The 27,373-nt window shown below is 42.8% G+C and overlaps 1 protein-coding gene across 2 annotated transcripts; it reads left to right on the top strand.

Moving 5' to 3' along the window:
* Positions 1-1,329: 1,329 nt before the first annotated feature.
* slc9a1a (solute carrier family 9 member A1a) lies at positions 1,330-27,373 on the top strand. 2 transcript variants are annotated; one of them, XM_085802363.1, is made up of 13 exons: positions 1,330-2,499; positions 11,646-12,118; positions 14,817-15,067; positions 16,839-17,056; positions 17,884-18,086; positions 20,542-20,631; positions 22,883-22,953; positions 23,387-23,563; positions 24,466-24,592; positions 25,017-25,118; positions 25,972-26,053; positions 26,320-26,382; positions 26,926-27,373. In XM_085802363.1, the coding sequence occupies exons 1-13, from the start codon at positions 2,211-2,213 to the stop codon at positions 27,201-27,203; spliced, it is 2,424 nt and encodes an 807-aa protein (XP_085658489.1). In that variant the 5' UTR covers positions 1,330-2,210; the 3' UTR covers positions 27,204-27,373. The 2 variants fall into 2 exon arrangements, with proteins under 2 accessions (XP_085658489.1, XP_085658491.1); XM_085802365.1 differs by lacking the exon at positions 26,320-26,382 and having other exon boundaries at positions 25,972-26,048; positions 26,921-27,373.

Raw genomic sequence — 27,373 nt, forward strand, 5'->3', positions numbered from 1 at the left:
CACAGACAAAAACAACATTACATAGTAGCCTATAATGGTTAGTACAACTACCTTTGAACATACGGTAACCATCTTGCTTCACTTATGGGGTTGTGCATTGATCCCATATATGCCATAGGGTTCCTGTTGAGAGCCATAACTGACCCCTATCCTCCTAGATAAATGTTTATGTCCATAAATTACATTTAGAGCCAGCTTTCAGTTCCTGGTAAGGTCAGTCTCAGCCCCCGCCCCACTGTGAATATCACTGCTTAAGTATTCAGATCGTGGAGCGAACTGGTCTCCTCAGGCATAATTTCCATCATCTGAGAAGAAGGCACAGTTCCATGATTATATTTGTGTGATGAGGGTTGGCTTAGGGCTAGACAATAATTCATTGTGATGAAACTTGTGGGAGTGGTCCCTAACAGTTGGTAAGATAACATACAGTAAAGGTTTTCAGTAGAGTAGTCACACATGTGGGGGTGCAGTTAGTTAATGTTAAAGCTGACATGACAGCAATCACAGTGAGCATCTACAGTATTCTGCTGAGGTGTCATTGAGGGAAAAAATAAAAGGATTGAACAGCATGTTTAGTCAGTGTATGACATTTTGTAGTAAATAGTTTGCATGTTTTGTACACATCAAAGATTCTTTCTGTTCTTGCTTTCAGTATTGCAGATCACTTCCAGGACCCCTAAAGCTTCAGTTTGTGTTTAAGGTGTTTAAGGTTTTCTCTTGACCACTGTCCTGTTGTAGCTAGATGTCATGCGTCTTAGTTTCCATGTCTTGAGCCTGACTACCTGCAGGACATTTGCATCCAGACTTTGCTAACATTTAGTGTAATCCATTCTCCATTCTGGCTGCCACACACAACCCCCAAGCAGAATATTACCACCTCCGTGCTTCACAGCTGGCAAAGTGAAGGGAAAAAAGTGGTGAGTATTGAGCCCAGTGCACATGCCTCCATATTGTGTTTAAGTTCATGAAATAAAAAGTGACAGGCTGAATTTAATAGGCTATATGAGGGCTGCCAGGGTTGTTTAAAAAGAATCAAACCTCTGCACTGTAGGCCGATGTAGCTGGGCTGTGACTGCAGTTTTCTGGCATGCAGGGCAGCATCCCTGCCAGATGAAAACATTATCAGATGACTGTCCAACAACACAGACTCAGGTTGAATATCATGATATTGATCCCGTTCATATGGGCAAAATATTTTCAAGAGTGCAGTTTGTAGCTTATTTATATCCTCGTTACACCTTAAACCTCCTTTCCTATAGGTGTCACTATAGTCGGCCATCCCCCTCCCCTTCCACTCTACTCCTCCTCCGCCTCCTCCCATCCACCGAAACCTCCGCGAAAGGGTGTGCGTTTTGAAGGTTGTATGAAGCTAAACACCGATGAGAACAGAGCAGTCGCCACTTGGGTTGACAGCCCGGGACAAGCCTGTGAAGCCGGGGATCATCACGCCCCGAGTCTCCTTCTTCTACCCCCACTCTGAGCTGAGCCCCAGACCAAGGTCCTGTCCTCTCGGGGAGGAAAATGCCGCATTCACGGACACTGATGTCAAAAAGTTGAAATACATAAAGGTACACGGGGCAAAAATGCAATGTGGCAGCGGTGTGGCTCATCTTCAAGGTCAGTATCAGAGCACCGCCGCCTCACGGACGGAGTTTTGTCGGGCTGTCGGAGGGGAAGGAGAGGCGTGGAGGGGGGGATGCCGCTGTGTCTCGCTTTGCCTCCAGCATCAACAATGACATCTTTCACCGACGACGACATTGATCGTCAGTGACACAAGATACAGAGAAACTCGCGGGACGCGGCTGTGATAAAAACGAACAGGACAGGTTCGACTTTTTACAACACTGTTATCGGGGCTGTTGTAAAAGAAAGAAAAAGAAACTCTTCACATCACCCTCCCTGGCGTTTCCTGCACTCTAGCTCTGGCCTGTGTGAGCAGCACTGTTCACCTGACGACGGTGAAGTGGAGCTGTCTGACGTCTCCGGAGAGAATGGACTCTCGGTTCGGTTCTAGTCGAACGACCGTTACTGTTGCTTAGAATGCTAAGAATGTTCGACAGCTGAAGAGTTCGGTTAATTAACTAACTAACTAACCTGACGTCACGGAGTTGTAACCAACTCCATTCAAGACAACTTCTTGAACTTCCTCGGTTTACAAGCGGACTTTTACCAACTTTTATTATTTTATTATTTTATCTTTTTGAGACAAAATGCCTTCGACAGGTTCGTGCAGCCCGGTGAGCTTCGTGAGGAGTTTACCGGAGCGGGGACTCCTCCTGCTGACGGTGCTGGTGCTCCTGGAGGGCACCGTGCTCACCCTGGGAGCTGCCAGCTCTCCGGATGTCACGCACCAGGAAAACACAGGCGGCCACAAAGAGGCGGACCAAGGACATAACTTCACTAAAAAGGCTTTTCCTGTAATCGGCGTCGACTACAAGCACATACAGAAGCCGTTCGAAATCTCATTATGGGTTCTCCTGGCTTCTTTGATGAAATTAGGTGAGTATCATGTGGACGTATGTTTGTCTGTGCTTCAGCTTCAGCCCTTCCAGGAAATGCTCGCGTTGTCATGAGTAAGCGGTGGGTTGTATATGAGAAGCTGTTATTCAGGTGTAGCTACTCAGCGCAGGTAAATTAGCCCTTTTGCCGCCTGTTCTACAAATGCATAATTACCAGCTCATCAAACATGACAGTCAGGCCACACTTCCAATCAAAATCGCGTGTTGAGCAAGACTTGGTTAGACTGTAAACCTATGGATCACATAGTGGATTTAGTTAACTTCAGAAGAGATAACATAATTGACATAAATCTTGAGATTACAAGTCTGTTACATATAGGCTGGGTTTACAATGATTGACAAAAAAACCTATCATTTCACAATCACCAGATAATCTCTGACCAATGACCACCAAACCTTCCCATCACTTTGTATTCTGCACAGCAATTAAGCATGCTGATTCAGGGTTGTGCCAGAATACCTCGGTTTGCTCACTGACAAGGAGTAAATCTATATTGCTGGTAATGCAGATTACTCATCAGATCTGTCAGTTTAATGTGGAGAGGGTCTTTTCTTCTTTCTGGACCTGTAGGCTACGTACTCTCTCTGCTTCAGTGATGACTAAGCAGCTTGATGCAGCAGTGTGGATGTTGGAAAGCAACAACCTGGCAAAATGTCAACACCGAGGAACCTCCTGCTACACTTTTCTATGCCAAATCCCTTCAATATTGTCAAGAGCGTTGTCTCAGAAGCAACAGGCAAATTAGAGTTGACACCTCGTGGTTTTGAGTGTGTTTCTGTCCTGCTCTTTCCTTGTGTCTGTCACTTTAGTGTCACTCCTCGTCTCTCCACTCCTTTGCAGTCTCTTTACGTCCTTTTTCTCCTCTATACACTGTCCTGTCATTCCCTCCATCGTCAATCCCCTCCTCGTGTTGTGCTTTCCACATAACACCGCATTGTCCCCTGCTATCTTTCCTGAGAGCCAGCAGTTTGTCAGTTGCGTGTGACATCAGGGGCCTGACTGAGCACCAGTCTGTAGTCAGGGAAGATACTGCCTCACTGTCTGGGCGAGAGGCCCAGTATCTCCGGGGACAGGGCAGCCAGAGAGGGACCACCTGGCTCAGGAGGATCACCGTTAGGACATACGTAGCTCAAGGACACCGAGTGAAAATGAGAGATGAGGACAAGGACAGTTAGTGAGTGGAAGGAATTATGCAAGCAGAAGGAAGACGGAAAAGAAGCGGGGTTGAATGAGCTGACAGCAGCAGTAAGAGAGTGGTGACCTTAAGCCTCTGGTTATCTTGGAACAGCTGAAAATGGGATGTGGGTAATTTAATGTGACTGCCACACTGTTCAGCCTTGGCCATGTCTCCCATTCATCTTCATGTACCCAATATCATACAGCCTTAAAAGCCCCGCCACAATCCATTTATCCTTTAAGCAACCCTGCCTATGTGCATGGTACCTTTCTCCCCTTAGTCTTCACACGAGTACATTTCCTGAATTGTGCAAAAGATTTCCATGGGAATATAAACCACAGAGATGTAATAATACCATGAACATGACCTGTTGTATTGAAGTAAGAGTGAAAATCCATATATTCATGAGAAATCTTCAGACTTCTGTCAATCAACACTTCTGTCAGACAACGCTATTGGAACTGGAAGTATACCTTATGCTATTAAGTTTTTTTGTGTCTGTCTTCGTTGGAAGAGTATCTGTTAATTCATAATCAAGAAGAATAGATTTATAAGCTAAGCTTTTATCTAAATGACCTTGTTTCACTTTGATGTTATCAGGGTAATATGTAACATATCAAACAAGTACTCACCAGCAGCTATAAACAGTGAAAACAAGTGTACTATTATAGGGTGTAAAATACTTAGTGTAGATTCACAAGGCACTGGCTTTCAGACTGATGAGCTCAGATATGATTATATTGACTAGTTGTATACAGTATGTGTAGGCAGTGGGACACACCTCATTGGTAATAACTTTGATGACTGTGATGCTGCTTGTTCTCCCTTGTCTGACAAGTCCAGTTAGTCTCACCTTCCATTTATAATTCACAGTTGGACAGACAAATTGTGGAGAAGGTGTGTGTTACGTAATTGTGACACACCACGAAAGTTACACACACACACTATAAGACATTACAAGTTGTTGTAATCCTGCTTTGGTATTTGTTAAAGTGGGAGTTTGACTGCAACCTGAAGCTGGATTCCTACTGTATGGAGTGAAGACGAGGGAGTGAATTTCAGCCTTATAGTTAAAACAAAATGTGTGTTTTTATAGTTTATTAGCTCACTTGTGATGATATAATGTTGACCTATTCAACAAGAATGCAAAATATAAAAACACTTTAAGTGCTAGTGCCCTACTGTGTGAGGAGTGTTGGATCAGATAATAGTAGTCATAAAGCAATACAGTGATAACATCACAGATGGCATAGTTTTACACAGACGGGCTGTTTAGTCATGTATGTCATAAACCACAGAGGTTTTGCAGATTGCGGTGGAGTTTGCTAATAAAATGGAAATATTTGATATGCCTTGGTCAACTCAAGCTTGCACTGATTGAGCAAATATAAATGGCGCTCAGCAGTGCTGCAGCTACTGTGGTGTGTGGTGTGACCCAGAATTTTAACCTCACCGATTTGTCTTCTATGAGTGTTAACATTATTGTCACCAAATTTTACCCAGATACACCTACTGTCATATTTTAAGTTGTTTATGAATCCACAAAGGTTCAATTGTTTTGTCCACTCTCATTGGATTTGTTTGCCTGAGGAACCCCACGGTGGTGTCATGTCTTTGTTTTTGTGCATTGACATGACTGTGAGGAAATCAAGCTTTCAAAGTGTTTGGTTGAATTTGTGAACTGCGCAAAGGTTTAATTTTCTAAGAGTCTGTGTCGGTGAACATAATTTTTTGTCAAAAGCAGCAATTGTTAGAATCGCTGAGTGAATGGGTCCTTAAGAGCCCTGCCCATACCTTAAAAGATATCTTATCTACAGTAAATAGCATACAGTAAACGGATAACTACGGTTGGAGACATTATCAGTATCACTGGCTTGACCTTAAATTCACCCATATAATCCTTCCTGAAGTGTAACTATGCCTCATGGTGCCTCTTGTTACTATTACTATGTTCTTAGTCGCTACATTTTGTTGATGAAATAGAAAATTGAGGCAGCGTGCCCAGATCTTACAAGTAACCTACTGATTTTCTATTACCTTAGACTGGGTGTCTGATCACATGTTGACAAGAACCTGCCTGAGTAGGTTCAATGAGTACATTCGTTGTCTAAAGTATCAGGACATGGTAAATTCATTAACAAAAAATGGGTCATAACATTGTCCTTATCTGTTATGTCTGTGTGGGAAAGATCTGAGGTGCTTCATTACAACCACACCTTTAGCAAAGCTTTAGTAAATGTGTCACAAGTTATCCATAGCTTATCTTCAAGGTGCTATTTAGCTTATGACTTAGCTGTATGCCAAAGAAACATTTTTGATTGGCGCCTAATCTTATAAATCCTTACCTAGCATTTACCAAGAGTAAACAATATCCAGTCAGTAACCACCGTATTCACAACTGTTACAGAAATAATGAAAAATAGCTGATGCTTGTCTATTCTGGACGTGTGTCAAAGACGTTTTAGTCATTAGGTTAGTGTTTGTCATCTTTATGAAGCAAGGCTATCTCTCACTCACAAAATACCCTCAAGGGTCAATCTACAAATCCCATACTACTGTAATGTTGAACAGACGTTTGATACTACCACTGAACACTACCCCACTCATTAGTTACGATAGATGTCCTACAGTAAGGATCAACAACAGTGGTGTTGTGGTGTTAACATCTCAACTTTCACCACAGTTCAGACATCCACCCTTGCAAGGAATCACCGGCTCAGATGGGCACAGCTTTTCTGTGCAGATGTGGCATTGGAGAAGATGTGTCCTAAATATACCAGCAGCAGGCCTTTATTAATAATTTAAACCAACACTGTACTTGCACAAGCAACTTGAGCAGCACAGTGGTCTGCATCAAACAATTTGACTCACAAAAGGCTTATCTTTTTCACTGCACTCATTGTCAGTAAGGCCCGTACAGTATCTCTCTGAAATAAACACGTTTCATCACCTTTCAAAGAACATCAAAGTGTCACGGTGTTTTAAAGCCAGTTCAATGTAATTTCAAACGTATCAATCTGTCTTCAAACAAAGGAATTGTTTAAATATTTTCTGTCTTTTGTGCGTGCTCAGGCCAACAGATTTCTTTGTCAGCGGCGTACAATTAGTCACCTGGCAACAGGAAACAGGCTCTGGCTGTGGAAAGTCTAATGTGTAGCAAGTGCCCGGCCGTGCTGACACTGGGTACACATGCACGCCAGTGAAAGAGCTGTTACTCTTTACTGGTTTTCAATAACCTTGCTGCATAGGAGCTCTCGGGAGCGAGTGGAGCAAGGACACGGCGCCCGCTGTTATTCGCAGACAGCCGGGATGAACCATTTGATCTTATAGTTCAAGAATGTGGGCAAGGAAAATCCACATGTGTTTTACATTCAGTTTTTCTCCGGAGTTCACTTACCTCTTGTCTCCTCCATACATACGCTTGGACAACACTGAAGATGTGTGCCCTGAGTGATTCTTTCAAGTTCACTGGCCTCCTTTTCGCTATCTTATCCTGTGTGGTATGGCTCTTTACTGCATGAGCACAAGCGACCAAAAATGGAGTCATGCAGGAGAGATTTAAGAATGTGTGAACTGTCACCACTTAGCCTGGGTTGGATGCTTCAGGCTTTCCTCACTGAGGCTTTTGTGTCGTGGTCACGGATGTGTTGAAAGTTTTTACATTTAGATGGGTCAATGCTGAAGCTGAAATGGTTTTTTGTCTCCTGCTGGTTGTGCAGCATGCAGTCCTCACTTTGTCCCCCCTGGTCATGCTTGAATGATAATGGGTCATTAAGAGTGTCATTCCTGGATCTAGTATTCAGTGTAACACTGCTTGAGGCCTCAGCAGTAATACATTTAGTCCATCTAGCCATGACCTGTTTGGCCTTTCAGCAAGGGCAGCGCTGCCTATCCTTTTTACTGAAGCTTTTGTTTAAGTGACTGTCTTTGTGGAGCTTGGACGCAAAAACAGTTTAGACATGTTTGCTGAGTCATTTCCCTCCCTTGAGAATGAAGCAACATTCCTGTGAGTTACAATTATTCCTCTGCCCTTAATGAGATTTCAAATATAAGTATAATATGTAATATATGGACACATGCCCATTTGCTAGTCTTCCCTGAAGAATTCAAAAGTCTGCACTGTAAACTAACATTCATGTCCCTCCCCACTGATCTTAATGGGGTTAGGCTAATGTTTTGGTAGAATCTCAATCTTCTTTTATCAAAAATGTGTGAATTTTGAAGTGTTGTTACAATACAAAAACTGACCCTTGAGTTATTGCCCAGGCTCAGTTTTGCCATGTAACCACTGTGGCAGGAATAGGACTCCAACAAATTATTGGAGTGTTGGAGTGAATGATGATGTGTTTCTATTCAAATATATATATAAGAAAGAAAGAAAGAAAAATACTATCACAGTCTTCATATGGCCGCCATCCTTTTATTGCCTGATTAAGGTTCAAGTGCCAGTTCATTGTGGCCTATTTATGGATCATGACACGGGGGGTGGAAGCTGTGAGCTGTAAGTGCCCTGGCTCGGGTTCATTACTTAATGTCACTCGGAAGAACACTTCACACGAGGGAGAATGGGCTTCCTTGTTTTCTAATAATACCTCCACTTGGTTCTCAGGCCACCCTCCAGATTCAGTTCAAAAATTGTATTGCAATTTCTTTTTACAGTAGCTGTGTACTTGACCAGAAAGTCACCCTTCAGCCAACTGCTCAACAACCAGTGGCCACTCCAAGGTGTAGGGTCTGGAAGAAGAACTCCCAGTTGGATATTACATTGTGTATTTTTAGTTGTAAAGAGAATTAAGTCTGTCACATGGCTGTCACTCCTTAGAAATTAGATGTAGATATTAATCAGCATGTGAACAAACAAATACTGGCAACACCATGTTGTTTGCACTGCTTTCTGTTGGACTTTTCCAACTTACAACTGGTTGCATCAATGAGACCTATAAATACGTGAAAAACTGACTATGCCTTGTTCACACATTTAAAGTGTTTCCTAAATTTGAATTGTTACCAGGGGAGCTTTTAAAGTCTTTGTGCTACAAACTCCCAGTAACTGTTGGATTTTTTTCTGTAACAAACTACTGTGGGCACTGGGCATGGTCTTTGAGGAAAGCCTGTTCCTGTTATCTCTGTGTCGTCAGCCACTTGTGTTAATGTAGGGGCCCTCACACTGAACAGAGATCTATGAAGTGCCGACATCTCGAAGAGATTTAGACACATGGTTCTTAATTATGCAGCAGTGTCTTTAGGGGGGTTGAGGTGTTGTGCTAATTTATGGAGCTAATTTAGGTTTTTAATTTTGATGCTTTCTTCTGGAGCGATTGTGTGCTTTTAGATAGTTTCCAAACTAGCTGTGGGATTGACATCCTGCTCGCCACATCAACGTCAAGGATGAGCTGCATGAGGTTCCTGCTTAACATGTTTTTGGCAGGTATCACAGTATATCTTTGTGAACATGGCGCCTCCATGGAGATGTGAGTGGTGCTTGTTTTCTAATGAAGTTGACTGAAAAGAGAAGAGCACTCACGCTCTGACATGTAGCTGTGGGGATATTAGGCCTCCGAAGACCGTTTTGAATAAAGGCTTCCTCACTGTCTTTCCTCTGAGCTCCAGACCTACAGCTGCATGCAGCTGGATAACCCACAGAGAAGCACTTTGTACTGAAACACTATTAGTGTTGTCCTCCAACTGCCCGAGTACACACCTCCCCCTACCTCAGATGTCTTGTGTTTTCAATAGGAAGCTCAGTTGCTGAATGCTCACATACTGTTAAACCATGTAACACTGTAATGATAAACTGGAGGGCACATAATTCCTGTGTGTTGATGATGAACAGTTCATTTACTAGTAAATCTTGTTTGGTGACATCTGTTTATAGGCGCTGTTAGTCAACACATTGTGTGATGTGCTAATGAGTGAATATTACGTAGCTGCTCTCCAGCATCCTGATTGTGCAAATGTATGTGGATCAGGCCTGGGCTGTTCACCTGGATGCCCCTCCTGTATTTGTTCAGGAGGGAGCACACCCTGTGGTGGCTACTGTGTCAAATGGTGCTGCTGTCATTTCTTCCATTATTGATAGCTGAACACATACATTGCGGTGGTAGCTATTGTCCAAGAGTCTAACAGCACGTGGATTGAAATCGTGTTTGAATATCAATGTTTTGGATGACCTATTTCCATGTAATGGTTGTAGCTCTGGGTGGATTATAAAACAACTTGTTGACATGACTCAGTAAACACATCATTCCCTTTGTGTCTATCTCAGATATAAACAGAGAGAGAGAGAGACTGCAAACACCAGGTTTTACTGTGCCACTCAGAAGAGCAGTGAATCCTCTGAGGCATGTAACAGAAAGCAGGTGCCATATCTCACATGAGAGCTTCAACCAGCTTCTGTCTGAGATTGTGTTTGCACTAGGTTCTATGAAATCGCAAAAGCATGTCAAATTCAGAGTGTTATTCGAGCGGTTCTTATTATTTGCAGGCGGTTCCCAGTTGAATTTCACCATGATAAGATCTATTTAATGATATATACAGTGTTGTATTATCTACCCCTATATGCCTGTGTGTGAGCATGTAACCTTACCTGGCTCGTATTTCTTCATTGTTGTCATCAGCTTGTGCTGTGCCAGCTGGAAAATGGCGTGCCCCTGTGCTGCAATAGTGTACAGTAAATATAGCAGAGCAAAGACTTCTCACTATGGGATGCATGCAGCTGTCTCTTTTGAAGTCTTCATCTCTGTTTTGCTTACTGTTTAAGAAAAGGCTCTGGTTGTCGCATTACCTGCATTTCTATGTCGCCTTAAGGTTTATGATGTCATGTGAAACTTTCACAGCAGCTCAATGTAAAGATATACGGATGTGGTCCCATATCAGCTTCAGTCAAGCTCTTTGGAGTCAAAAATAAAGGCGTCTAAAGTAAAAAGCTTTTGCCAGTTGTGAGGCAGTAGGTGTTGTTGTTTGTAAAGGCATTAGCATTAACAGTCTCCTGAGACTCACTGCTGAGCTCCTGTGCTGTGGGACATGTCTGCCACACAGCCACAAGCAAATTGTGGATAATTGCAAAAGGTTATTTCAATTATGTGGAAACTTTCCACTATATGGGATCCTTGCACATGTACTTGCACGTACTGCATCTAAATTGCAGCCTTGGCTTGAATGTTTGGAGTTATGTCATGTGATATTAGTCTACGATCAGTGTTTTGCATATTATTTCCCTCTCTTTTCTTTCCAAAATTAACAAAACCGTGGTGGCAGCACCAGAAGCTACACAGCACCTGTTGCATTTTTCACGTTCCTTCTGCAACCTATAGCTTAGAGACAGGAGATACCACTTTTTTTGCATGCTGAGAAAATCAGTTCTTCAAAAGTTTTGTATTACAGACCTGTCTGACCTGAAATAAGGAAATAAAGTCAGGCAGGCTGTGATATGTCGGTCTTATCTACGCAAAAATCAGAAGTCGGTGCTTTCTGCATTTCCTACAAACACTAACTTTGCACTGCATACATTTATTTTCTGTTGAAATGAACACGGATGTGTAGAAATAGTACATACTGTAATGGTGTTTTGTTTTTTTTAACCCGAAAGGACAATGCACCATCAAAGTGTCAGCCAGAAGTTAGAATCTGTTGCCTGGGTGGTGCTAGTTCTTGTGAAAGTGTGGCATGTCACAGCTGATTGCTCTTGTAAAGTTGTGTCAGGAAGCTGCAGATTGCATTGCAGTGTTGTCATTTTATACAGTAGCAAAACTGATGGGAGGAGTTCCAGTTCATCTTCCCCACAAACACCGTCGCCCACTTATCAGGCATGCAGGCAGGCACACACACACTCACACAGACTTACAAACATCGTTTAGGCCTGAAGCACTGAATTATCACTCGCTCATTCTTGTTCGTTGTCTCCCAACATGCCGCTGCATCTTATCCTCCTATGCCGTCTATTTCCCAGGGTTCCACCTGATTCCCCGTCTGTCCAGCATCGTGCCAGAGAGCTGCCTGTTGATCGTGGTGGGCCTGCTGGTGGGGGGGCTCATCAAACTAGCTGGAGAGGACGTCCCGCCAGTGCTGGACTCCCAATTGTTCTTCCTCTGCCTGCTGCCCCCCATCATCCTGGATGCCGGCTACTTCCTGCCCATCCGTCCCTTCATGGAGAACATGGGCACCATCCTGATGTTCGCTGTGGTGGGCACTCTGTGGAACGCCTTCTTCGTGGGGGGCCTGCTGTACGCCGTGTGTCAGATCCAGCCCAACAACCCGTCGAACCTCCACTCACTGGACCTGCTGTCCTGCCTGCTGTTCGGCTCCATCATCTCGGCCGTGGATCCCGTCGCTGTGCTCGCCGTGTTTGAGGAGATCCACATCAATGAGCTTTTGCACATCCTGGTGTTTGGCGAATCGCTGCTCAACGACGCTGTCACTGTGGTGAGTGCCGGAAACAAAAAAATAGGGCACAGTGTGGTTTCTTGCTTCATGTATTGTTTTATTGATACTGCAATAAAGGTAGACTCTGTGACAAGAGGGCGGGAGATAAGAGGATGAGATAAGTTCTCTGTCAATAATATAGATTATGCTACACTATAGTGAGGCTTTGGTTGTAGCTCTCAGAAACCTCTGTTATCATCCTTACTACCATAAGTTAGTCAAGCTGCCGTGCTTCCTGTATAGAGCATCATCAAGTAATTTCTGAACTGTCTCACTGATGCAAATTAACACACTGGATGTCTGTGATGTTACAGTTAGACCAATTAGAAGTGGTGCAATTGAATTCTGTTGCTTTAACCTTATCCACAAGTTTCCGACGTCATCTATGGACAAAAGCAGAAGTCAGTTTTGCCGGTTTGGTGGAATTGTACGTTTACGTTTCCATGGTTTTCAGTCGTTGTCATAGTTGCGGTAAACGCATGGATCTATTAACGCTGGCTTTTAACACGGATGTCAATTTGTGTGATACCCACTGTTAAAAGCTGGTGTGATGATCCATGCGTTTTACAGATTTTCATTGGGGGGAAGAAAAAAAAAATCCATGCATTCACCATTCACATTCACCTCGCTATGAAATAATCATGTATAATTATTAGGGCTGTCAGAGTTAACGCGTTAATCGCGATGAGATTAATTTAAAAAATTAACGCGATAATCGCGGTTAATCGCAGCCCATTTTGTCCTCTGTCTGCTGGACTGGAGGACTGGAGTGTGGGACCTCCAGTCCAGTAGGTGGCGGTAAGCCACCTTCAAGTTGGTTGCTACACAAATATACACAGTCTAACATATATCCACAGCTCCATCCATTGATTTTTTGACGGCTTTGTTGTCAACAAATGCACGTGGCGATGTATTGATTTTTTGACGTGTCTGTTGTCAACAAATGCACATGGCCAGGCAGAGACGTAGCAAAGTAAAGGGCAATTTCCACTGGATGCAATTCGTTTCAATTCTGTGTGAGTTTCATGCATCATGTGTTATGATTAGGTAGGCCTGCTAGGTCTGGTCTAAAAGTTGTTTGTCTAGAGATTATAACACTTTGGAGTGTTGAAAGTCCAAAGCGCCATATATAATATTTTTAATAGAGATTAATCGCGAGTTAACTATGGAAAAAATGTGATTAATCGCGATTAAAAAAATTAATCGTTTGACAGCCCTAATAATTATGTAACATTACGACACACAAAGTAAATATTTAGAACTACTTGCACTTTTGAAATCCCTCCACCCAACAGCCGTGTCTGGAAAGTAGGGCTGACCCAAAAAAATCGAAGCTTCGTTCGTTTCCATGGAAAATCGATCATGAAGTCTGTGATCGATTGTTTTTTTTTTCTTCCTTTTTTCCTTTTTGACACCGGTTCTCATCGGCACTTGTTACATTACAATGAATAGTCTACTTGGCATCCTGGAAACCTGCCTGATTTTGGAGATATGCAGTTTTTGTTTGCAATTACTTTCATTATTTCCGCAACCCCCCCCCTGTCACGATCGCGCACCCCCCCGGCCGTCGAAGCTTCAATTACAATTGATTTTATGTCCGCGAAGCTTCGATTATCAAAATATGATAATCGGGTCAGCCCTGCTGGAAAGTAGTTTTGAAATTCCTCCACCCAACAGCCGTGTCTGGAAAGTAGTTCCGTCTATTGAAAACAACTCTGTCTTGTAATGTTACGTTATTATTTTTATAGCGTGGTGAATGTGCAGGTCACAACTTGACCACTTATGTTTTGGAGTTGTTGGATTGTGTATTTGATGAGTTCAATGAGGGACAGGGGATTTGTACCGTTCGCTGAGCAGCTCAGGTCTCTGCCCCGCGGATCTCCAAACAACATGCACCGATAATTAAAGATAGTGAACCTACTCCTATGACTACAAGGATTATAGCAATAGGCCAATTTGCCAAAATGTTGAACTATCCCTTTAACCTAATGATCAACTGACTAGCCTGTCACCTTATAATACCTCCAGGCTCACAGCACACCATCTGTTGGATGGCCAGTTTCAATACAGCATCTTCTATAGTGTTAAGTTACAGTAGTTGCATTGAAGCCATCCAAGTCATCAACATTAGTTTTAACAGCTAGTTCGTTTGACATCAGCTGGCAAAAGCTTATCGTACCAGACGTCTTCCCCAGTATGTCCCTCAAGTGCTCTGCACGCTCATTTACCAAGGGCCATTGTCTCCAGGTCATATGTTCAGCTACAAGTCGGGCTTCAGTGCACTCGTATACAAGCTGGTCAGCACTGTGTTATCATTGGCACCGGCTGTTTTGAGTGAAGGCTCTGCTGAGTGCCAAAGCTCATCAGCTTAGGAGCGTTTGGCAGCGTTTTGGTTGATCTTCATGATTAGGCTGTCTGGCATAGCGGGGAGTCTGTATTTCCCATAGTGCAATGCTTTAAAACGCTTGGTGAGGAACTTTAAAGTATCTTTTTCTTTCTCCATTTGGCACAAGCAGAAGTTGCTGGCTAAACCAATCCATTATCTTTTACTACAAAACCCAATCTTGAAAATTAGCAACACTCAGCATTACAAAATAAAGGCTATAAAGAGTTTTGCCTATTTGAAGATGAATGAAATGTATATGTTTTCACCAGACCTCCGTTCATCCTCTCTCTCCCCCTCTCCACTCTCTTCTAGGTGCTGTACCACCTTTTTGAGGAGTATGCAGGAGTGGGCACAGTGACGGTGATGGATGCTTTCCTTGGACTCATCTCCTTCCTGGTGGTTGCGTTGGGTGGTGTCCTAGTGGGAGCCATCTATGGGATCTTGGCTGCCTTCACTTCACGCTTCACGTCCCACACGCGTGTCATTGAGCCGCTTTTCGTCTTCTTGTACAGCTACATGGCCTACCTGTCAGCTGAGGTGTTCCACCTCTCTGGCATCATGGCGTAAGTTTTTCAGGGTGGTTACATATGAATAGGCATAGAGATAGAATCCACAGAATAACACATCATTAGGAGCTAATATGCAAGTCCAGTTGCTTTTCCACTGTTTTGCTAACACTCCTCCCGACCATGTGCATTTGTTTACAACGAGGCCGGTGAGAAATCAATCACAAGAGTAGTACGTAGCGTTATGTATCATATACAATGTTACGACGTGTACATTTGTGTAGTCTTATCTGTCATAAACAAGAGATTATGAGGCGTGTTTGGGACGTGGTGCCCAGAGAAAAGAGCTGGGACACCAGCTCTTGCAAAGTTGTTTTTCAGCCAAGAGACGCAATAAGTGACACGCACTCTGAAGGCAGACAGCCGTCATTCTCACTGTAACAAGAAACTTAGGGTTAGGGTTAGGGTTAAACCATCACAATTACTCCAAAGCTGTAATGTAGCATAGTTAAGCTTAAAATCCTACATAGTTCCTCTTTAACATTGCTACTAATGTGACAGTAGAATGAGGGAATGTGATCAGTCACATCCCCTTGTTGTTACCATCTGAATTAAATGCTTATGAACTTCCTGTCTAAATTAATTGGCAAATAATCTAATCTAATCATTCATTCTTTCATTTATGTGGTGCTTGTAGAGCTTTCAAGTTTAATTTCATGGAGGTACTTTCTTTTACTTATACAACATACTGTACAAGGACAAGGAGGCAATGTATTTTTAGCCTGGTTGGCCCTAGAATCTAAGGCAGCTATCTGTACCCTGTGAAACACCGTACCTTGTATGTTCAGCATCTACCGTGCCGTGTTTGCTCTTTGGTCGACAAGTACTTCAGCTGTTTCAGGGCTGTCCCTATCCAGTTGCACCTTTTTAATATATGGATCCTCTCTCAGTGATTAGTCGTCTAGGTCTATATACAACCTTGCCTATGCAGGGAAAATCAATTTCAGCTCCTCCCCTATGACTGTAAGTCAACTGTTCATCTTGGTAGATTACACTACCGTAAAACCAGTGATATAATGAATGAATCTGATTTAATGCCACCTAAACCGAGCTTGGATTTACTGGCATTTCAGCGCTCTCCGTGGTGCCATTTCTCATCAGCTCCTCCAGTATGTATCAATCCATTTTCTGTTTTAGCTGGTAGGAGTTATTGATGTAGAAGACAGGAGTAGATGATGTGTGTGACTCTCCCCTCAGCTTCAGTGTGTAGTGGTTGTGTAGTGGTCGTGTTGAAGGACAATCCCTCCCAGTGCCTGCAGCTGTCATATTGTGCACCAGATCCACAACGTGATTTGTCAAGGTGGTTTTTCACAGCATGTGATACAGCTTACCGGTGTGAATTCCCTTCGTCATTTCTGTAAAGCTTTCAAAGTCAAACCAATATTGACACGAAGTAAAAATGGGATGAATGTTGAGCGGCAGTTGTGGCTTATGTAACTTGGAAGGTAGCCTTCCTTTTTGTCTCCACACTTTTACATAAAAACGCTGCATGACACAAGAATGAAATGGAGAAGTGGCAACCAGACACGAGTGGTGACATCTCTGTCGATGTCACATGTTTCTGTGATCATTGTGGAACAGGCTAAATAACTGGAACGCTCTGAGACTAACTGTCTCAAGTCAAGCCACCACTTCTTCTAAATAAGCCTTTATTTAAAATGTCAAAATTAATCTCACTTTGCTTCATTTCAGTCACATGTTCAACGTATATCTTTGATTTTTCCAGTATCTTTCAGCTGAGCTAAGCTTTGCCTTTCTCTCCTTGCAGGTTAATAGCATGTGGAGCGGTGATGCGTCCCTATGTGGAGGCCAACATATCCCACAAGTCCCACACCACCATCAAGTACTTCCTGAAAATGTGGAGCAGCGTCAGCGAGACGCTCATTTTCATATTTCTGGGCGTGGCCACGGTGGACGGACCTCACCAGTGGAACTGGACCTTCGTCACCGTCACTGTCCTTCTGTGTCTGGTGGCACGGGTCATAGGTCAGCTACAACGCCGTATTTCTCACAGCTAAATGTAATTGTTTAACGCAGGAGAGTGAATTAATTTTACTGATACCATGATGCAACAATGTGGCTGTTGTTTCATCAGCTGGCCCCTGCATATTTCTAATTGAAGTGCTTTTCATCCAACAGTTGTCATTTATATGTTTTATATATGCAAATCAGTTGATTTGCATGATCATTTTTGGTAGAAGGAGATAAATGCATCATAGTTTACTTTACTGGGGGGGGGTTGAAGTGCCAGAAAAGAGGACAGGGCACACTGACAGAAGCAAATGTTAACATCATGTGTCATCTAAGAGTTGTCAGTGTGTGAGAGGAAGTGCCACCGAGGATTTCCATGTTGGCTTCAGGCTGTCACAAGCTTTTCCATTGATGATCTGTCATGCTAGATTTATTAGTATTGTTGGAAAGAGAGACTGAAAGCGAAGGAATGATGAGTTGTGTTTGGTCCTGCCGTCCTGAATTGTCTAGCGTGCAGCAGGAAGTGAGCAGACAGAGCTGCTGTCTGTCTGTGACTGAGTTGTAACCATTCGTAAACACATTTCACTTCCATCATGCGCTAAAAGATCTTGTGATGGAAAACAGTTTGAATATTTCTTTTCCCCATCAGTTACACAGTCATCCCAGCCTTTATGCAGTTTTTAAATGGTTTACTGCAAGTCACATGTCATTTTTATGACTGCCAACTACTTTCCAAAGCATGCTATAGTGTTGCACAGGTTTTTACTACCATGACCTAGATCTTTAACATACCCACACAGAAGCAACCTAACCTCTGTTTGTCATTTCATTATCCTTCTCAGGTGTGGTTGGCCTGACTTTTGTCATCAACAAGTTCCGCATTGTAAAGCTGACCTCCAAGGACCAGTTCATCGTGGCCTACGGTGGCCTGCGAGGTGCCATCGCTTTCTCCCTTGGCTTCCTGCTGGACAAGGAGCACTTTCCCATGAGGAACATGTTCCTCACAGCCATCATCACTGTTATCTTCTTCACAGTCTTTGTTCAGGTACCAGTTTCTGTTTGTCTGTTGCTCTATTGTAGTCCTGTATGTTACCCACTCATTTGCATCCGTCATCACGTCAACACTGGTTTGCAAATGAGCTCCTTTTTGGTGTAGTGTATTTGCCTTGTCATTCTAGTTTGAACTTTCACTGGCATGACCTTTGTGAATTCACACTGACTGACTGGCACAAGAACAAAACCAGTCTAGTTCAGAAGAAATGTTTTGGAACCATTCAGTGAAACACTGTCAGTCTTGTTCCTGCTAAACATGCTGAGCAGTGAACATCAAAGGAACGCTCATATTTTTGCTCAATTTTTCTAGAAATGGCCTTACATGATGTAACGTCAGTTCCTCAACCTTAAGTGGTAATATTTTCTTTCTGTGTCCTTTCCTCCTTAAGCAAACAGCCAAAGCTGATTTAGGAAAATGATATTTCAAGATGTTTCTTTTAAGTATACCGACAGGCAGGCACGCGAAATAATTCACATGAAAAAAAAATGCAGAAGGAAAAGCAAACATGTGCGGAAAAATGTGCATATTACATTTTGTCCATTTTAAGAACTGCAGCCTGCCTCTGCACTCGTCGTTGCTACAACCGTAGGAAGGTTCCTGTGAGCTGCACCCGGAGTGGCAGCAACTAAATAAAACCCTCAAGACATGTGCCCTCTTCAGAGGCTGGATGAGAAATATGTTTTATTTATGCTGCGGGATACAGCACTGACAGACTGATGCTGAGACAGATGTAGGGTGAGGACGGTGAAGGACCTGAATGTGGAGTTAAAGTAGAACTGTGTGTTATTTAGAAGAGAGCCAGTCTACATATACATGTAAACAACTTATCATGATTAATAGTCATATTTACCAGATTATCTAATAGTAAATTGCAATGCAATAATAATTCAGAGGCTGTTTGGAGAGTTCAAGTTCTGTTGATTTGTCATTAGTATATAAAAGTGGCTTGTAAGCAAGCTCAGGTTTATTTATATAATGTAGGTTATTTATTGCTCTGCATGTGTGGGTTGAGTCTTATCTATTTTGTCATATGTTTTTGTAAGCTATTGAATTTCCCTCCAGGGGGATGAGTAAAGTATTTTTCTATTCTATTCTATTGTAATATTCTAGCTCTAGCAGAGAAATAGCATTATGTTTTATATTTCTGTGAATCAAGCATCATCACAAACATAGAAAGCTGAGGAAATCCCTACAAAGTAATCTTATGTCTGAACTTGAAGCTGAACCGAGGGAGGGAAGAGGGTTGGTGATGGTTTGCTGGTTTGTCACACACGGTGTCATGGATGACGGTGGATAGTTTGAGATGGTGCAATTTATTCTTGGCATTCTGAGATTTTTTAATTGCACTGTTTGGCTTTTAGCGCAACATAAGGGACAACCGTGACATCTCAACTTGTCATATGTCATGGGGGAAAGAATAGATGTAGCAATGTAATATGCATTTGTCATATTTGGAAAAAAGCAGGAGGTGATTGAAGTGTCAGTTCCTTTGCTTGCATGCATAGTAAGAGCACAGGGTTTCACAAAAGAGCAGAAATCTTCTTGAGGCTTAAGTTAACTAGCTAGTCGGCTTAATCTCTTTAAGAAGCAGTGATACGCTGTGTAGTGTAGATGTGCAGACAGGCACAAGTGCACATACACACAACCACACACACAACCACACATCAGTTATAGTCCAACTGCAGCAAAACATCAAACTGGTATTTGATTTAGTGTTCCTGCAGCCATTTTGTCGGCCATGTATTTTTCTTAATCCTATTGATAAGTGACCAAAAATAGAAAAACAGGATTACACATCAAGATAGTAGTGAAGCTGAATTGGGGATTCAAGTTGAAGGTTAAGGTGTACAATAATCAACAACAGCTGCTTTACAACCAGACTCACAGGAACAAACACACAACGTGTACACATCATTTAGGTATTTCAAACACGGTTGTGCACACAAGTTTTGTTTATAGTCACAGCATCTAATGACTGGAAGGATTTCTTTGCGTTTATCTTACTAGAATTTTGATTCACGTCTTTGTTAAAGATGCAGATTTTTTAAGCTAAAATCTGTAACCACTGTGGTTGCGATACTGTGAGCTGGTGAGAGATTTACAGTTGAGAGCTGTTGCGAAAGATTGTGAGAGAACCTGGTCTGGTTTTATCAATCGGCTGTTGCAACATGTGCCAACGAGTGACTTGTGATACCACCAGCCTCAATACTTGACTTTAGGAAGTGAAAAGAAAGTTCTCATGGCCTCTCCTGCGTTATAAACCAGGACAAGTGTGATCCGATAAGCTGATCTGGTGATGTCAGTATGATGCTTTAACATTTCACTCTCACAGAAATCTTCTCATTTCACTTGCATACACTGGGTAATAGGAGCTTGTCTCCGTTTTTAGCTAAGGTTTAGGGTGTTTACAGTAAATGATCTGCGGTTCCTCCTATCCTTCTTGCAGGGAATGACCATCAAGCCCCTGGTGGAGCTGCTGGCTGTGAAGAAGAAACAGGAAGCAAAGCGCTCCATTAATGAGGAAATCCACACCCAGGTAAAAAAACAACAACAAAACTCTCGCCTCCAATCATCTTCAGCCCTGATGCTAGTGTTTCTATATACAGCTGATAGATAAAATGACAAAATGCTTTAACATGCTTTCACCTATAGAATATCTATCACCAAAATCAATGCAAGTCATGTAGGAAATACTGATTAATTCATCAACTTCCTCTTTTGCTGAGGCACCTTTTGTTAAAGCAGAAGTAAGCGATCCGGTCGTTTTGGCTAACTTCTTGTCCTCGTCATGGATCTATTGGTCCTCGTCCCTACGTCACCACATTCACATGCATCCCTTGGCTGCACACACAGAGAGGACCGCCCCTTTATGCCGTTCTCTCTCCTCATTGGATAAAGGTTGTAGGATACAAGGAAGTATACAAGACGTTTTCTCCTCGGCTTACAGCAGAGCAGAGTGACTGACAGACCCGTGTTTCGGTCCAAACACTCTATGTAAGTGATTGCTGTGGGAAGATATAACTATTTAAGACTTATATTAACACAAACATTCCGCTTACTTCTGCTTTAAGCTGCTGCTGAGCTTTTCATTCTAATTTCCTGCCATGTTTTCTTTACCCAGTAGTACACACAGGTACAGAAAGAAATGCACATTAGTTGCACAAATTATTAGCCTCTCAGGCCATTTAGTTTAACAAGTTTGGATCGCTGCCTCCACCTACTGGCCGTGAGTTGGTACTTCACCTCATACACTGCAGCCTAATGAACGTTCATCCACAGATTTTCATAACATGATTCTAAAAAGGCAGCAGAGCCTCTTGTTTCCAAGGTATTTGCCTGTCAAGCACATTCATGAGTGACCACCATGGTGCACAATCCCCATGTGTTAAGCTAATGCACACACACACACACACACACACACACACACACACACACACACACACACAGCGTTTTCTGGGGCTGTGTGGTGAGTCACCAGTGCTTGAGGCTAGAAGAGCAGGTTTCTCTAATGGCTTCTCCTCCTCTATAAAACAAGGGTGATTAGAGTTAACTGAGCTGCCTGAGTACACAATCCTACTGGAGTAGCCGTGGTGTTGAATCCAAATGGAGTCCTCTGGTGTAGAGGCTCTGAGTGTATTTGTTTGTGTATTTTATTTCGGCAAGTGGTTTGCACCTGTTTGAGGTAAAAACTTGACATGCGGCCTTCAACAGGGTCAGGCTGTCCCACCTGGTAAATTATGCTACGTATCCTCAAACAGAGCTTTATCTTGCTCTGTTGGTGGTTTGTTTTGATTGGCACACAGTGCTGTACTGTTGGATCCTGACAACATGATAAATTACTCACAGTAATTTTGAAGTGGAAAAAGGAAAACATGCCCCCTGGATATAAAGTTATGAAATATAAAGTTATATCTAAAAGCAGACAACAGTCACACGTGTCTTTACTGCATAATGAGCAGCTGTTGGAGCCTCACACAGCAACAAGTCCACCTGTTCCTTTTATTCACTGTCAAATAAAGATAAAGTGATTGAAAGGAGAATCTGTCGATGCATACATGTATTAATTATGAGTTTCATTTGTTTACCTCTCACCTTCCTGTGTGAACACTCAAGCATGGTTGCATCTATTTAAGACGACACTTTTCAACCCCGCCCCCACACAGCGTTGGGAAGTCTTTACATAAATCAGTCACTTGTGACAAAGCAGAAGTAATTTCTGTGGCTCTGCTTAATCACTTGTTCCCATAGCAACACTGGCTGCCAGACTGTCATCGGCAGGCTTAGTCACAACACCAGGGCGACCTATGGGCTGGCTGCACTCTGAACACCGAGCGCAGCAGTGCATTTCTCTGGTTGTGTGAGCAGGGCGTGCTGCCACCGCTAATAAACGCTGGGCCATCACTCACAAGGCTGCTGCCACTGGTTTTTCACACATGGACTCCATTTTCAGAGCTCATTGCCTGCTGTTGTTGATAACGATGTTGGCAGTCTTACCTGGTAGGATGTTTTAACCGTGAGGTAACAGAGGGGAGGGAGAAGGTACAAGATGCAGCTGAGGAACATGTGTGGTACCAGAGTGTGTTCACTGTTGGTAACATTTAAAGACCAAAAAAAATTAAATTGTTTTGAAGTTGTTTGCTACAGACCTTGGAAAAATGTCTCACAAAAAGATCAGTTCTTTAGAATTGGAATTGCTTTAAATGGCACGTGACACTTTTTTTGTGACGTTTTTTGTGTGTCCCGACAATTTCTAAAGATTCATTTTTCTGTTTTCTTATCAATCCCAGTTCCTCGACCACCTGCTGACTGGAATCGAGGACATCTGTGGACACTATGGACACCACCACTGGAAGGACAAGTATGGATTTAACAGTGAACTGACATTACAGCTTGTAGTCATTAGCAAACTTATGGAAGACACACACACAGAAAAATACTCATCATAAGTTCCTGAAGCTCAAACTAAGTGTCTTTAATTACAACCAGAAAAGGGAGCAACTGTTTGACTGTCAAGTGTTTGCTAATATTTACTCATTAAGTGGCTTATGTTAGTGATTCATCTTCATAATTGTCATCGGTTAGTTTTCTGTCATGATCAGCTAATTATTTTAGCTCTATAGCGAAAACACATTAATAGATGTGAAATAATTGCTGTAAGTAATTCCCCAATTAAACATCTTTTTTCTGCCCATTACACAAACTCTGTCCAACCTCTCCTGACTCACTGTTCTGCTTCCTCCCCATGTCTCCGTTTCATCCCTGGTTCCTGTCTTGATCCGTTCTCCCCTCAGACTGAACCGCTTCAACAAGAAGTATGTGAAGAAGTGCCTAATTGCGGGCGAACGCTCCAAGGAGCCACAGCTCATCGCCTTCTATCACAAGATGGAGATGAAACAGGCCATTGAGCTGGTGGAGAGCGGAGGGGGAGTCAAGCTGCCTTCTGCTGTGCCCTCCACCGTTTCCATGCAGTGAGTGTTGAACAGCCACTTAGAGGGTTCACATATACTGTAAAGTGACTGGAATCCACCATGCTAGTTTTCACATTTATTACGAATTTACCTTTCACATAGTCCTCCGGTTATACAATAATCCTGACATATTCTTGATGTGAAGGTCATATGTAGGCCAACACTATAATAGCAAGTTGAACAAACCACAGTGGTGCCAGTGGAGTTATAAATAGAACAGTAACAGTTAGTGGTAAAAAATGAGGACATGGTGATTACTTTAAGTTTAATTTATTTTTATAGTTACAAGGCTAAAAGAAATCCTTTCAAAACAAGAATGTCACCCACAGGTGTGAAGGTGTTCTCTGATATCTGATGGCTGTGACTCACTGTCAGGGGCAGTGTGGTTGGCTGATGACTGACATCAACAACAGCATGTGTTACAGTTTTGAGCTATGCAGTAGCAAGTGATACATAAACCATATGGTCATCTTGGTCCATGTGGTGACAAGGAGCCTCTGGTTAGCACAGTGTGTTTGTGTGGTGAAACCTACTACAGCACCTGCACAGGCCTCATTGATTTCACATGTGTAACAACATGTGGTCTGTGATATATTCCTAAATGAAGTCTTGGTCAGTCTCAGTATCCAGTGCAAGTGCATTAGTCATTCTTGACTAAATGTTATTAAAAGTTGGAGACAGTAGTTGGATACACATAAAGGGATGTTTTGTTTTCTGGCCAGACTGATCACAGTAGAAACTGCTTTTTCATTCTGCTGCTTTCAGACTGAGATTAAACAGGGTCAGAGCTGTCTGCTTTGTTAAACTGCATGCTTTGTTAATAACGAATGTCAGCATTTCTACATAAACAGTTTTTTGTGGCCTCTTTATTTCTCAGACGATTCTTTCTGTCTGTTTTTCAGGAACATTCAGCCCAAGAAGCTTCCCCCTGCCAAGACTGTGGAGAGAGCTCTGCCTCAGCTGCCTAAAGGCAGGGAGGAGGAGATCAGGAAGATCCTCAGAAGTAACCTTCAGAGGACACGACAGAGGGTAACAATGCTGCTGCTGTATCAGCTAGAAAGATCGTCACGTATTCGTGTTGGTTAAAGAAGCATCATCTTGTCTTAGTGGTCCTCCATATTGAAGTACCTGTCTTCTATCATATCACTTAAGCGTATTGATTGTTTTTGAATTTGAATTGAATCAGTGTACTGGCACATTCATTCTTTTACACAACACTGAATTGAATCTTCAGGGATGTAAAACAATAAGAAAAGCACCTCTTATTGATTTACCCTTCCTGGAGGAGATCATAACAACAGTGACCTCTTTCATTAACAGTGCAGCACACTCTTTTCCTTCGTCTCTTTACATATTTATGAGTTCTTCTGTAGGACTATGACACAGACAGAATATTTCTTTACACTTTTTTTTTATTTGTTGACCCTGAAAGTGTGTGTTTTCTCTCTTTCAGCTGCGCTCCTACAACAGACACACTCTGGTGGCTGATCCATTCGAAGATGGATTCAGTGACCTACTTATTAAGAAGCAGAAGATGATTGAGCTGGAGAAGAAGGTATGATCATCAGTCTCTGTCATGTCAGCGCTTCCTGAATGAATCTAGATTTGTCTGTGTTGTTACTGACATCTGGCTACAATGTGACTGAGCCAAACATGTTTTGTTGATCAGTCTGTGCTTAAGAAGCTACTAAATCTTCAGGTGATACCATGGTAGTGTCCCACACAGGCTGTTATGCAGTCTGGTTTCTAAACAGTATTTTGTAGCATAATATTGGTGGAAGGCGACAGCAGCACACAGACACAGTCCAGATCACTTTCTCTCTGAGAAATGGTTTTCGACTTTTGGACCCCTGTCTGTATATCGCAGACAGCAGCCTGTGGTAAATCCTGAGATGCACAGGCAGCAGATATAGAGCAGCTTTTTCTCATTTCATAACAGGGCCACCAGCAGAGAAATGATTCAGCCAAAACTATGATTTGTGTTCTAATTAGAGTCCACCTTCAGTCTCCTAAATTAATTTTCTAAGCACAAACGGGAGCCGATTTATTTGCACGGCTGAGTGGCCCAACCACAGACTTCCATTTCGTCTGCCTGTAATTCCATAATGAAAATTGACTTTTGTTTTGGTTAAATCGAATGTGCTAGAAGCCACTGCAGACTCAAGAGGATTTCTGCCGAGACTAACAAAGCAGCACATCACTGTAATGAAGTTCCTCTCAGATATTTATCAATGGGGAATTACTGAACTGTTTTAGTTTGGCTGCTGTGCTTCCAAACAAGAGAAGGAGGAAGAAAATGTATTTCTTGTCATTTTTCTGTCATCTCAGCTTTGTATTGTAGTTATACTATACTGTATGTTTATGGAAGATGCATTGTGTAAACAAACAATACCCTGTGTGTTTCCTAGATAAAAGAGATGAATAACTACCTGACTGTGCCTGCTTCATCTCCTGACTCCCCGACCATGTGTAGAGCCAGACTGGCCTCAGGTAAACACCTGCTCCATGTCTCACCACCATTTTTACCGTCAGGCAGCACCTGAAACAATGGCAGATATTCACCATGATGCGACCCCACAGGGATCAGACGTTATACTATGTATGTGAGGCTGGCGAGGTAGCGCTCCACAGAACACGTAACACTGCAGACAGCACTGCTGTTCTTCACAGCCGCAGCCACAGATATTTCCCCCTCTGATGGAAATATGTTTGCATGTGCCAGCCGGCATGTAAACCAGTGTTTGGTCTCATTTTAGGCAAAGGTACTGATTTCAAACCTGCTCAGAAGCAGCAGCAGAAAGGGAAGAAAATCTGTCCAGGTATGTAGTCAGTGTAGAGAAAATTCATTTTGAGTTGTGATAATAACCCAGCAGCAATCCTAACATGCATGCTCCAAGTATCCTGCTCGTTAACCTCCATTAATTATTCATTACTAATGAGGTAATGTCATGACATGATTGACAAGCCTGCATTCAGACGATAAATTCGAGGCAAAGAGAAAAAGTCCCGCTGGTAACAGATTCTAGGTCAGCATGTATGTTACATGTGAGGAGAGAATTATTCCAGCATGTTTTGCATTATAAATGATCGTGACTTACTTTGCTTTTTTTGTTGTTGTTGTTGTTGTTGATGTTGTTGTGTTGAGAAATATGTGAATAGGTTTTAAAGCCTGCTGTTGTCTGGTTTGTGCAGTGATGGTACAATGATAGCTTTGTTGACCTCGGTATTTGTTGTTCACATTTTTTTCTCCCTTGACATTATATGTTCCTGCACGCTGATGGAATGACTAAATGATATCAGATTCCTCTTTAAAGCCCTGTTAAATCTCATTTCCTCAAACCGTGTCCCCGTCTCGACCTCAGACCCCCAAGCTTACAGCATGAAGACGGCGTCCGACAGCGTGCCGACCATCCAGGTGGACCTGGCCTCTCCCCAGTCTCCCGACTCCGTCAACGTAATGGACGAGTTCAGACGGGCCAACCAGGGGGAGGAGGAGCAGGGCCTGATGATGAGACCTCCACATGGACCTCAGAAGTCAGGTGACGCCGATGGGAGTAGAGATCCGCAGAAGCTGACGAGGTGTCTCAGTGACCCCGGTCCCAGTGCAGACGAGGACGAGGACGAACCCTTCCTGCCTTAGCGCGGCGGACGGGATGTGGAGGGATCAGGCCGCATGGCCGCCCTCACTGGTCAGAGGAGAGAGATGCTTCTCTTCTCTGCTCTAAATGATCTCTTTGGTTCAACCAAACAAGCCAAAACTGCTCATGCTGTACAAACCAGAAACTAAAAGCAAAAGGAGGTTGCCTAAGA

The sequence above is a fragment of the Trachurus japonicus genome, chromosome 16, assembly GCF_045865225.1.
Source record: "Trachurus japonicus isolate A0001 chromosome 16, Traja_1.0".
NCBI classification, from domain to species: domain Eukaryota; kingdom Metazoa; phylum Chordata; class Actinopteri; order Carangiformes; family Carangidae; genus Trachurus; species Trachurus japonicus.

What these genes read in the sequence shown, in the direction of transcription:
- slc9a1a (XM_085802363.1), top strand. Translation starts at nt 2,211, where the DNA reads ATGCCTTCGACAGGTTCGTGCAGCCCGGTGAGCTTCGTGAGGAGTTTA. An exon ending in ATGAGGAAATCCACACCCAG is followed by an intron (nt 20,632 to 22,882) that starts GTAAAAAAACAA and finishes TATCAATCCCAG; the next exon opens with TTCCTCGACCACCTGCTGAC. An exon ending in CCCTCCACCGTTTCCATGCA is followed by an intron (nt 23,564 to 24,465) that starts GTGAGTGTTGAA and finishes TCTGTTTTTCAG; the next exon opens with GAACATTCAGCCCAAGAAGC.